Source organism: Tauraco erythrolophus, chromosome 4 (assembly GCF_009769465.1).
Source record: "Tauraco erythrolophus isolate bTauEry1 chromosome 4, bTauEry1.pri, whole genome shotgun sequence".
NCBI classification, from domain to species: Eukaryota; Metazoa; Chordata; class Aves; order Musophagiformes; family Musophagidae; genus Tauraco; species Tauraco erythrolophus.
Window position 1 is genome coordinate 415684 of NC_141468.1, and position 13009 is coordinate 428692.

At 56.1% G+C, this 13009-nt stretch overlaps 1 protein-coding gene across 2 annotated transcripts in view; it reads left to right on the forward strand.

Moving 5' to 3' along the window:
• The window catches only part of SHANK3 (SH3 and multiple ankyrin repeat domains 3), a 343838-nt gene that overhangs the window by 263865 nt on the left and 66964 nt on the right, over nt 1-13009 (forward strand). For both annotated transcript variants that reach the window (XM_086609695.1, XM_086609696.1), the window contains exon 15: nt 10071-10195. In XM_086609695.1, coding sequence (XP_086465821.1) covers nt 10071-10195 — 125 coding nt within the window. The remainder of the gene's footprint in view (nt 1-10070; nt 10196-13009) is intronic.

The following is a 13009-nucleotide window of genomic DNA, read 5'->3' on the forward strand; positions in this document are numbered from 1 at the left end:
TGCTGTAGTGACCCACCGTGGGGCTGGGTTTGCTCCTGCTGCTTTCCAAAGTGATGTCGGCTTTTTATTCCGCCCCACGACCCCCGGTCCTCCAGCCAAGCAAGCACTTCACCAGCTTTACCAGCTGCGCCTGCCTTGATGCAGAACGCAGACTTGCTCTCCAGGTTTCTGCCCAGCTCACCACACCTCCCAGCTCCTGCTGCTCCCTGGAGCAAGTGCCCTTGGCACTTCGTCTGCCCCGGCACCATGGCCTCCCTACCAGCCCCGAGACCTCCTGGTGTTCACCTGCCCACCATGGCCTCTGTGCGCCTCAATGCCCCTTTGTGCCCCCTCAGTGCCCCTCAATGCCCCTTTTTGCCCCTTCAAAGCCCCTCAATGCCTCTCCTGTGCCCCTCCATGCCCCTCTGTGCCAGTCAGTGCCCCTCGGTGTCCCTGCTGTGCCCAGCGTTGGCCCTGGTGTTTGAGCCGTGCCATGAGGAGCACCGTGTGGAACCAGCTGGTCACAGCTCGTGCCCACAGCGCTGGCGTGTGGGACCGTGATGGCGATGGTGGGATACAGACCAGCCTGGCTGCAGCAGGGCCCGGGCAGCCATCGCTGTCTCCAGCCCCGCCATTGCTCCAGAGCGCTCCCTGGGAGCGTCTCACGTTCAGTGTCGCAGGAGAACCGGGCACTGTGACCACACAGCTGCCAGCCCTGCCCTGGCAGCCCAAGCAGCCATCGCGGGGCGAGCTCCCGACGGGCAGCCCGGTCCCTCCTGCGTCCCTCCCACCGGTTTTCGGCTGCATTTTCTCCGCAGGAAGGTTGAAGTTTGATGTTCAGCGTCTGATGTTTGTGTTCACACCTCTTTGTGCAAAGACCAGCCAGGACAGCCGGCATGGCAGTTAACGGGGCAGATCTCGGGTGAACTCGGTGTTCATAGAATCACAGAATCATGGAATGGTTTGGGTTGGAAGGGACCTCAAAGATCATCCAGTTCCAACCCCCCTGCCATGGGCAGGGACACCCTCCACTACACCAGGTTGCCCAAAGCCCCATCCAACCTGGCCTGCAACACTTCCAGGGATGGGGCAGCCACAGCTTCTCTGGGCAACCTGTGCCAGTGCCTCACCACCCTCAGAGGGAAGAATTTCTTCCTTAGATCTCATGGAAATCTCCCCTCTCTCAGTTTAAAGCCATTGCCTGAATTTTTTTTTTTTTCAATGGCTTTCCGACCACCCAAGCACAGAACTGGCCTGGATCTGTAGCAATCAGTGGATCATTTGAGGGAGTTTTAGTTTCGTTTCCTGCCCAGCTCAGGCTCCGAAGGCTCTGCAGGCTGAGCAGTGGTGCCATGCGGTGCCCAGTGCTGGGTCTCGCTGACCTCTGGGCTCCCCAACAGCCGCAGCTCCCGCCCCGCACAGCCCTGGGCACACCAGGAGGACCGCGCAAGGGAGGCGCGCACAAAGCTGGAGGATCTTGCTGCTGGTCTGGGGCAGAGGGGAGGTTGTCCTAAAGCCCTGCGGCAAGTTTCGGGACGCAATGCTGATATCATGAAGTTTCGCGGAAATGGAAGGAGCTCACCAATGTTTTTTGGAACTTGACTGTCGTGCAGAGGAGCGCTGTGACACTTCGTGACCCTCAGGATGGACAGAAATTGGGGCTGGAGGTGTTCGGACAGAGCACATCAAACACCAGGTCTGTCATCGGTGTTAAGGTGGTGTCTGCATGATGGAGATCTGGTGGAAAACTAGGAACAAGGCCCAGAAGAGTCTAGACATGGCACATGCTGCTTATGACACACCTTTTGCAGTGGTCTTAGAAATTAAAAAATTCAGAACGTGATTTTAAATAACTGCTGCAGTACCCCTCTTCTCCCGCCCCCGAATACACATGCTCCATCCCAGCCTGTTGCCTGTCGACCCCCCGGCTGCGAGCAGGTACCTGCTGCTCCAGTGCTCCGGGTGTCTGAGCCGCGGCATGTGGCTCCCTGCCCTCGCCCTGAACTGGGACGTGCCTGCAGGGTTTTACGTGAGAAGTACCAAGGCAGCTACGGAATTATTTTATTTGTCACTCTGTAGATGTGTTTCTGGTGAAGTAACTGGGATCTCAATAACTTACTCTGCTTGAATTAACTTCTCATATTTTTCACTGCTAAGCTTGGCTGGTAATAAAGGTAACTTGTCCAAGAAAAGCAGTATTTGCAAAGAATAGAACAGAATATTTTCAGTTGGAAGGGACCTACGACAATCATCTAGTCCAACTGCCTGACTAATTAAAGGCCAAAAGTTAAAGCATGTTATTAAGGGCATTGTCCAAATGCCTCTTAAACACTGGCAGGCTTGAGGCATCCACCGCCTCTCCAGGAAGCCTCTTCCAGTATGTGACCACCCTCCTGGTAAAGAAATGTTTCCTGATGTCAAGTCTGAACATCTCCTGATGCAGCTTTGAACCACTCCCATGTGTCCAGTCCCCGGATCCCAGGGAGAAGAGCTCAGCACCTCCCTCTCCATGTCCCCTCCTCAGGAGCTGTAGAGAGCCGTGAGGTCACCCCTCAGCTTCCTTCTCTCCAAACGAGACCAACCCCGAGTCCTCAGCCGCTCCGCACAGGACGCGCCTTCCAGCCCCGCACCATCTTTGTTCCGTCCTCTGGACGCACCCGAGGACCTTCTCAGGTGGTGCAGCCCCGCACTGCACACGGTGCTCAGGGTGAGGCCACACCAACACCAAATACAGCGGGATAATCATGGAATCACGGAACGGTTTGGGTTGGAAGGGACCTCAAAGATCATCCAGTCCCAACCCCCTGCCATGGGCAGGGACACCCTCCGCTACACCAGGTTGCTCAGATAATCCACTCTCCTGACCACTGGTTCTGCTGTGTTCGATGCACCCCGGGATGCGGTTCGCCCTCTCGGCTGCCCAGGGTCCCAGGATTCCCACGTCCTGCTGCACGATCCACTGGGATCTGTAAGAGCCAGAACCAGGGCAGGGGGTTACTGCAGCGGGTCCCGAGGAGCACTTCCTACCGCCAGTCTGGGCATGCTTCTGCCTGTGGCAGGTGCCGCTGAGCTGCTCCGTGCCAGGGGCTCTCCCTTCAGGATGCCGCTGCGTGTTGGCAGCGGCACCAGCCTCCCGGCAGTGGCAGCGCGGCAGAGGCAGAGCCAACCCCTCGGGGACCCTCCCCGTGGCTTCTGGGAAGCTGCCAGTGCCCCTGTGCCACTGGGCAGGATTGGGGTGCTGCAGGGCCTTCGCCTGTGGTGCTGAGGGGTTTCTCGAAGCCACACGGGGTGTCCCGGTGATCCGGCTCTGCCAGGGCTGCTCCGCTGCCGGGTGCCGCTGAGGCTGTGTCCTTGCAGGAGAGCGCCCGGCCAGCGGGTTCTCAACGCCGGGAAACGGCCGCCGTGGTGGAACCGCACACCGGAGCTGGGCTGTTCACGCGGTGTCTCCTCGAGAGGGACGAGTTACAAAGTCAGGAGCTTCCGCAGTGAACAGCAGAGCTCCTCGTCAGGAAATTTTACCTCATTACCAGCAAGAATTTTTGCAATTTAATTCCAGACCTTTTGATTTAGTTTCGCCCGTGCCAGCTGGGTAAGAGCCTGCGTAGGTTTTGTTTCCTCCCTGGGTAGGCGCTTACGGGTGAATTGTCACCAAGTTACGTTCCTCTGACCTAAAGCTTTCCCATGGGCTCTGATCTGGAAACGGTGTTCTGGAGGGTCCAGTCTGAGCTGGCGTTGGTGGCGACTGGTGTGCTGTGCCCGGGGCCGCCGTCGGAGGAGAGGTCGGGATTCCCGGGCTGGGGAAGGAGCACGGTGTCCTCCGCCACCGAGGCTGCAGCCAGCTCTGGACGCAGTGGGTCGTTCTGGTTGTCGCTGGTGTTGGGGCCGGGCAGTGGCCGGGCTGCTGGCCAGGCTGAGGGTGAGCCGACGGAAGCGGAGGCAGAGAACGACTGGACATGGCGGGAGAGGTTGGACGTGGCAGCAGTGAGGGAGCTGACGGAGCCACAGGCAGCACTTTGGAGGAGCGGCTGGATTTCATCGGGGTGTGAGGCGGGGTGATGCCAGAAGGGGCCGAACTTCAGAGGTAGCACAGGGAATGCTGGAGATCTTTGGGGGTCACCTCTCAGTGATACCAGGTGAGGCCAAGGTGGGTTTGGAAACACCGGATTTGAGTGCAGGTGTAGCAGAACTGGGGTGAGTGGGCAGATTGTGCATTTGGGAGGAAACTGGGGCAGCAAACGGGAGCGTCAGGAACTGGGAAGAAGCTGGCGAAGGTACGTGAGTGATGCGGCAGGGGCTGTTGGCCGGGGTGTCTGCTGGGCAGCTCCGTGCTTGGTCACCACCGCCCAGATCAGGGCGATGAAGCAGACCTGTTCTTCTGACCATCCCTCTGTGTCCCACCTGCTCCCTGGTCTGGCTGTCAGCAGAACAGCCCTACAGATGGATGGAGCATCTCAGTGCCAGGTTGGTGCCCACTCCACGCCTATCAGCACTGGCCCACCACCTCCAACAGCCGGCTGCTCAGGGAGGAGCAGGCGCGGAGCGCTCCGGAGGTTTGCTCCGAGCCATCCCTGACTCCGGGGTGTTGTAACGGGCGTGCTGTCTGCAGGCACGTGTCTGCGTGTGGTTGTGCTCGGCAGCGTGCGCAGCACCGCGTCCCCTGCAGCTCCATCGCCCGTCACCCGAAGGAACACCCAGAGGAACACGGGATTTCTGCACCAGGCGCGTGGGCTGGACAGGCTGCCGTGGGACAGGGGTGGCAGTCAGGACTTCTCCCATAGCGGTGGGTTTTCTGTTCACCCCTCGGCTTTGTCAGAGCGTTACTGTCCAGAGGTGCTTCTGCCCCTTTCAGCAGACTGGTGGTTTGGAAGGAGATATCCCCACCACCAAGGTCTCCTGCACGTGGAGGGTTTGTAGGTGCTCCGTAGGGTTGGTGTCAACGTACATTTCATTTAGCTCTGTTCTGTTCTGAGGAAACACCTTCGGAAGCATTTCTTTACTGAGAGGGTGATGAAACCCTGGAACAGGCTTGCTAGAGAGGTCGTCCGTGCCCCAAGCCCGTCAGTGTTTAAGAGACATTTGGACAATACCCTTAACAACGTGCCTCAACTTTTGGTCAGCCCTGAAGTGACCAGGCAGTCGGAAGAGACCTACAAGGATCACCTAGTCCAGCTGAAACAGTCTGGTCTGGTCTGGTCTACAACGATGTGCTCGGTACCCGCCGGCTTAACGAGCGAGGCAGGGCTGGGCTTTCGGGAGCTGAGCTGGTTGTACAACTTCTCTGGCACTGGCCCAGGAGGTCTTAATTGCGGTGTATTGCCGGAGGGTTTCCTCCCCGTGCGGGTCCTTGTGGTGAAGTGCAGAGCGATCTCAGCACCGACCAGGTATGAGCACAGCCCTGGCACATCTGGCTGAAAAAGAACTAAAAGCAGCTGCAGGGCAGAGTCCTCAAACGAGGGAGCACAGTTTCAGGCTCCAGTTAACAGCAAGTTCCCCCAGTAGTGCCTGAGGCTGCGTGTTAGTTGAGGCAGGTGGGGGATCCATGAATTGCACCTACACCCGGGGGTCCCGTCCTCCATCCGCCGCCCGGCCGGGCCGCAGGACACCCCGGGAGCCCTTGACCCTGCAGACCTCGTTCTCTGCACGGAAAAGGGGTGCTTGAGTTTACGTTTTCTTGTGTTACCAGCCCTTCTCTCTCGTTCCCGTGAGCGAGTGCCGGGGCTCAGGCAGGAGCAGGGGGAGCTGGTTGCTTCCTCTGTCTACATTTTTCCCCTCCTGCATTAAATTGTGCTTCAAGTATTCGTTTCGTGAGGATGGAGGGCTGACTTCAGGATGCATTTTCTTGTTTACTGAATCTTTAAGGCACTAGTGACACTTTACAAACCGTGTATCGTGGCATGCAGTCACTGTAGATACATGGCTTCCAGCCCATGGAAAATGGTGTGCCTGGAGTCCTCCTGTAACACATCCATAATGCAGGTGAGAAAATGGGCTGAAAGGCTGGCTTTCCTGGGTTCGTTTTGTCTGTATTCCCTGTCAGTTCATATCTTTGATTACCAATCCAAAAAATGCGTCCTCGAACTCTCTCTCAGATGAGTCTTCTCTGAGCTGTGATTTGGGATCTCTCCACCGTCACAGGCTGCCGTCAGCGCCGCGGTGGGAAACGTGGGGCAGCGCTTCTGAGTTGTGGGATCGCAGCGGGGTGAGCCCGGCGGGACGGGTATAGCCGGAGCCGCTGCCGTAACGAGGTTCGCTCACGTCAGGCTCCTTCTGCTGGCCAGGAAACCAATTAAACTGTCATCTGTCCAACTCTGTCCTCCCCAGGGATCAGGACTTCCACTTAACCTTTTCTTGACTTAATTACGATGAGAGGGCAGTACTGGCATGTCATGCTGATGCTCCTGTTTTGTGATGCTGATATTCTACAGAGACCCTATGTCTCATTACCGTTATATAAATAATTTACTTGACATTCAGAGAGCCAGAGTCTCCCCTTTTCTCGTTTTCAGAGGTTCAGGCAATACACAAGGTTTTTCTCACCTTAAACCTCGTATCCTTCTGGGCCTGCACCTGGCATAGTTAATGGGCACCTAGTCCTGCAGCTGCAGTCTGCAGCAAGGTCACCTTGGTGGTTCTTTGAATTTCAGACTGTTGAAAGAACTTGCTGGTCAACACTGATCCAAGGAGTTGAATTTAGCACTGGGGAAGTCCTGAAGGATTTGGAGAAATCAGATGTTACATTGGCATTTCTAAAAATAGGTAGGATGACTTGTCAACTGTTTGCCACTTAAGCGAGCTTCTGTCAAAGGAAGAAGTCACGGAAAGCTGTTGATAAAAACTTCTAAGCATAATCAGGTCATTCCACATATGAACATCTTGTCGGGCAAACTTTGTCTTGGTCTGGTGCTAGCTGATGGCTATTTGATATAGCAGAAAAAATCTTGCATAAAAACCGTAAATAAAATAATTTAGAAGTAGTATGGTAAATGATGGAAATACTTTTATCTGTATAAAATCAGCGTCTATACGTTTTACGGAAAGGAAGGAGAATGTAGGTCACGTTTACGGGAGTGACCTGACATCAGAGGAGATGTATGCACAAGACCATCCACTGACTCTGTTGTTAAATCTGCTGCTTCGTTAGGGTTAAATCTGCTGCTTCATTAGAGTTTTGACACAACTCTTAAAAAGTACCTTGTTTTGCTGATAGTGATGGGTAAGTGACCTGGGGCTGCTGATACAGAACATCGTGGTCTGTGTTGCTAACCAGAATCAATCATGGTTTCTGCACATGTCAGCTGGGTGAGGGCTGGACCCACAGGGACCGTTGTTGAAGGCTCTGGCCCTTGTCGTGCGTGGTGCCAGACGAGGTAGTCGTGGGTTTTCCTGGCTTGCTTGTTGCATGTCTCTGAGGCAGGTGGTCTGTTGAGGCATCGTCAGCCACTAAAGAAGACATTTGGTGTTTGATTCCTTAGAAAGGTAGCCTGGAACCTGCAGTGCGTCCTGCATGGAGCTGCCCCTGCCCTGACAAAGGTGTCCTTTCACCACTGGCTCTCCTGAATGCAGAAGAGACAGTGAATCCTGCAGGGGGTGAAGGCTGGTGTGAGAAAAAGCCACCTCCGTTGGTCCACTGAGAAGCCCCGAGGCAGAGCCTTCGGTTCACCGGCCCCGGAATCGCCAGCCCGGCCGGGGCTGGGGAGCGTGTCTCTGGTTTGGGTTCGTGGGCTCTGCGCACGCCTGAGCCAGCTGTTTCCTGCAGCTGTGGCCTCGTGGCTGCAGTTCTTACCAACCAGCTTTGCCTCCTCTCCTGCACGCGTGAGCATTGCTCTGCTCGAGGGAGGGCGGCACGAGCCATCACAGCCAGGCTCTGGGACTCGCTGGTGCTGGTGCTGGTGCTGGGTCACAGCCCTGCGTCACGCTCCTGGTTCATCACCCTTCCCAGAAAGCGACACGACATGGCGCGGTGCGACACCCCCGGAACCCGTACGCACCCCGGTCAGCACCGCGGGACCTAAACTCACGGCCTGAGTAGAGCAGCAGACCGAGACAACCCGCACCAACACCGTCGGTGCCAGAAGCTCCACGTCACGCTTCCGAAGCGACCCCGCGCCAGCAGCAGTGCCGTGCCGTTGTGGATGTTTCGGGCACCGATGTCCTTTGGTGCGTGGCAGGTGCTGCGTCGTTAGGCGAGACAGAGGCATGTTGGCCCCATCTCCTCCTGGTGATTTCGGTTGGTGCAGTTGCTGCTCAGCAGAAGGAGCGCTGTGCCGCTGTGGCTGCAGAAGACTTCTGCCCAACGGCCGCGCTGTGGGATTTGCCAGCTCGCCTTGGGCAAAGCAGCTGGCCCGGGAATCATAAAACCCTCTTGCTGACCCTCCGGTGTGTGTTACGCTTGCAGGACAGTGCAGACCTGTCGGATCTGTTGTGTCTGGGGTTTGCAGCCACTTACTCCTAATGTGTCAATAATTTTCTTTGTCCGTGGCAGTCAGGCGTTATGGGATATCGTCTCCTGTTTCCGCAGGCAGGGAGAACAGGTCAGCTGGCACAGGTGGTTTCAGGATTGCACCCTCACCTCTCCACCCCCCCAGTTAGTGAGTGCTCCTGTGTCTGGTGGCTCATCTTCAGCTTCATCTCTGGGGCTGCTGCCAGCTGAGAGCAGCTCCAAAGCCAGCACAGCATAGGGCACCAGAGGTGGCACAATCCCCTCCCGAGTCCTGGGGCTGCCACTAAGCGGAGGTCGGGCTGGGATGACCCTAGAGATGCTGCTCCCTGGAAGGCCACACAAGCACGGGGCTGCGTGTCGTAGTGCCGCGGAGCAGCACTTTCCTTGGAAAGGCTGTTGGGATCTGTCTGCTAACACGTGAAAGCCAGTAAGGACATCGCATGCCATTAGAAAAGGGATGTCTCGAGCTTCTCCTGGATCTTCTTCAGGTGTTTCCAGGCATATAGTCCATATAAGTCCATGTAAGTTCTCCTGGTGAAGTCCCCGCTGATCCAGTGCTACGGTCTTGTGTAGCAAGACACTAAAGCAGGTACGCGGGCAGCAGGTCTGTTGGCAGTACACAGAGGGGAAAATAAAAATCTTCTTGGAGAATCATGATCAGCCCCTGAAACAGCCACAGTTGATACACACTGTGCAGGGGACAGCAACCCATCTGGGTACCACTGGTAGTTTCAGGTGACCAGAGTCTGGCCCAGTGTGTGAAGAGTAGCTGTGGCCTTTCTGCTTTGTTTCTTTAGTGGATCTGATGTTTCTGAACATCTGCAGTGGTCTCCTCTTGATGAACAAAGGAAGCTTGTTCCTGTGTCACATCACACAGGGTAACACACATCACACAAGCTCCTGTCTGCTCTAAGTTGGGCATCCCCCAGGCAAAATTCCTTTGTCCTGCACGGGCAGTGAAGCAAGGTGGGCTGGAGCTGGATAATGTAAGTGCGCTGCCCGGGTCCATCTGAGAAGGTCCCTTCCCTGCAAATGGTGTTCTTCTGGGGGCAGGAGCAGGTTTCCAACCAGAAATGCAATTAAAACCTCACCGATGAAGAATGGGGTTCATCTGACTAATGTAGGTGTCCATCAACAAGTGTCCCTCTGCTCCAGAGCTCACAGTCTCCTGTAGGACTGGTATGAGCGAGGCTCTGGAGCGCGAAAGCGGGGGCCGTGCCGGCAGTAGCACGGGTGGATGGTGCACATGGCTTTTGCTCTGCTGGCTACGAGAGAGGCCTGGAGCTGCTGACTCAGACAGAGACACAGAAGCAGTGAGTTCTTCCCCTCCTGGTGTCTTTCATAGATGATGTTCTCGTTTCGTCTGTGGTACCAAGAGATGGATGAGGCTTTAGGGACCTTGTGGGAACAGGCGTGACTCTGGGAGTCACGCGTCTCCAGGAGGCTCTGGGGCTATCTCAGGGTCTAAGCTGATGAATACTGGAGAGATGTAGCATTAGTTCTGGTTGCTGCATTGGTGTTGAGCTGAGCCTTGCGTACGTGTTCCTTCTGAACCAGTACACGGAGATTTTCCAAGGCTCCTGGACATTCTTGTCCACCTTCTGCTTTCTTTTTGCCGCAGTCTCAATCTCTCTCTCTTTGTGTTTTGCAGCTGAAACCCCAATCGAGGAGTTCACCCCAACCCCAGCCTTCCCAGCGCTCCAGTACCTGGAATCGGTGGACGTGGAAGGTGTCGCCTGGAGAGCGGGGCTTCGCACGGGAGACTTTCTGATTGAGGTGAGCCCGGACGCGGCACGGAGAGCGACCGGCGGCTGCCAGCACCGTCGTCCTCTGCAGGACCAGGGCCTACGTCCTGCGTAAAATTGTTTTCCTTTATGAGTGCTTTGAGAGCTGGATGATAATTGTGACTGAAATGCCCGCTGCCTGGGTGTCTCCGTGAAAAAATGTAGAAAAAATGTACTTCAGGTACAGTAACTCAGGTGGATACGTGCTCTGGGTGGTAGGAGATGGGCTGAGAGGTTCCCTTCTGCTGCCCGAAACTGGGGAAAGTGGAGGCTGGAGAAAAGACTCGTTAGATGCCCTCTCTGGAGAGGAGCATCCGGCAGTCTGGGCACGTCCTTGCCCCCTGCAGCTTGGCATTGTTCTTATTTCCATATTGTTGGTGTTGCCCAGAACCACGGCGACAGGTCAGGAAAATGTGGCAGGTGCCGTACGGTGCTCGGCTTCTGCGCCGTGCAGGTGGTGGGGGCTGTGTCCTGGCACACGGGGCGGCGGGGGTGCCCTGTGCCACTGCTTGCCGTCCCCGGACAGCGCGATGACGCTGCAAGGAGCAGCCTTGGCACGTCGGCTGCTCGTCTTGTAGTGAAGGCAGCAGAAGATAGTTCCAAGGAGCGATCTAAAAGAGGGCGATAGCGTTAATTTGTTAATGTTTACAGGGGCTCTCCTCGCCAGAGGAGGAAGGTGCAGGAGATGTTACTGCGGCACTCGCAGTTGAAAATTACGTTCGGAATCCGTGCCAATGGGTATGGTACGGGTGGGCCAAGTCTGCCTTTCTGGAAGCCAGAGAAAAGGCTGTTACAATAAGGCAGCTGAGAAATGATGAACGTGTCTGTGAATCACTCGGTAGAGGTGCCCGTTTCTGTGCCTTAAAAAGGGATCACAGAGAGTTTGTTTCAGAAAGGAGATGTATACGGTGTCGGTGCAGGAAGGGATGTGGGATGTGGGATGTGGGATGCGGGATGTGGGATGTGGGATGCATCCTGCCCCTTCCAGGGGAGCAACAGTGGCGGAAGAGGTGGAGCGAGGCTGAATTGACACCGAGTCTGTGAAGTGACCGTGTGTTGGGTGGGATGGGAGGGGGAACTCGGTGTCAAGGTCTGGGGTGGCTGAGCTGAAACCAGGACACGCTGGGGTCTCCTCCCCAACCAGACTGTGGTGGTCAGAGGGGCTGGCATCCCGCGGGATTCTGCTTTCTCATGTCTTCCCATGCAAAAATCATAAGGCTTCAAACCAGTGAGGTGTATGGAATCTGCATTGGTCCGACGCGGTGGCTGCGCGTCGGGTACGGCAAGCAGAGCTGCATGCTTTGGCAGGTGGGCGTGTGACATTGTACTGGTTGTGGACATGTGACGTTGTACTGGTTGCGGACGTGCTCCTGGGGTGGGAGAGGCAGGTGGGGAGGCTTTGCTCTGCTGAAAAACGCTCTCTTTGCCAGGGGTGGTCATCACCGCTGTACCAGGCAGTAGGTTGATGCGCCCCAGAGCTCCCAGTGCTGCTCTGAGGGATCTTTCTTGCAATGCTTTTCCTGGAGCGAGTGCTCCAGAGCGATGGACTGGATGTTGAATGCGTGGTTGATGGAAAGCCTGTGCCCAAAGCAGGGACCGGCTGCGATGTGTCCGTGCCGAGGTGCTGCACGTGCTGTGCCTTTCGTCCAAGACGGGGGGTCCCACGGGTGGCACCGTGCCCACGCGTGTGGCACTGCTGCAGGGCAGGTGGGAGGACAACAGCCAGCGTGGGGGGACGTGGAGCCGTGTGTGCCCAGGAGCACAGGGAATCCCAAAGCTGGTGGGGCACAGCGGGAAGGGGAGAGGGTAGCCACGGCACCCAACTAGGCTGCTGCCAGCCACGTCGGCTGTGGTGTTGGTGTGTCTTCTGCAGCCTCTAAAGAGCACCAGTGACGTACCAGTTGTCATCAACCTGACAAAATCGTTGTAGCGCTGATACTTTTTCTGGGATGCAAGGAGGAGGTCAGTGCTGCAGCAGAGCAGCCTCGTCCCGGCTGAGACTTGCAGTCCCTCTCCCTGCTCCCAGTCCGGGTGTTCAGCTGCAGAATAAATGTGTTTAGGGGGGTGACCTGCCCTCGGTGGTTACCGTTCCCTTTGGATCAGCCGCCGGAGCTGACTTCCCCTGTGGCTGCGCGATCGTTAAATCTAGGCGAGTGGAGCGATAGTGTGTGGTTTCCCTGGGAAGGGAGGCTGGAGGTGGGTTTAGAACGAGCACAGCAGCTTTGCCACAACGCAAAGCCACATCCCGGGGTGAGATTCGGAAGGGGAGATGTTGTGCTGGAGCTTGAAGCCCCGTACAGGTCTCTGGGACCATCTTCATCTCCCTGTCCAAGTGTCAGGGTTGGAGATGTGTTAAATTCAGATCAAAGGTGCGTGGGCATTTTGAGACTTCATTTCTAGCCGTGTAACTTGCAGCCTGAGACCGTCTCTTGCTGAAATTAATCTTTAGGTTTTTTAGCTTCAAAGATTTCTTAGCGCTGGAGATGAGTGCTAGACAGCCAGAACACCTAAGGTGCTTTCACACTGGAGTTAGCAACTTCACATGAAGAAAAGCAGGTGGGAAGTCCTGGGAGGTGTTTGCAGGTGGAGAAGTGGTTGGTGACAGTGACAGTCTCCACGTGGGAGCTGGCCTTGCCCAGCGGTGGGGAACAGCTCCTCCGGTACTACAAACAGCTCTTTCATGCCATGACCAGGTGACAAGGACACTGCTTAGAGCGCCAAGCAAGCCCTGACCTGCCCAAGTCTTCCTCATGCAAATTCAGTAATTAAATCAGCTTCTGAAGCTGGGAGAGGGATGGCTGGCCAT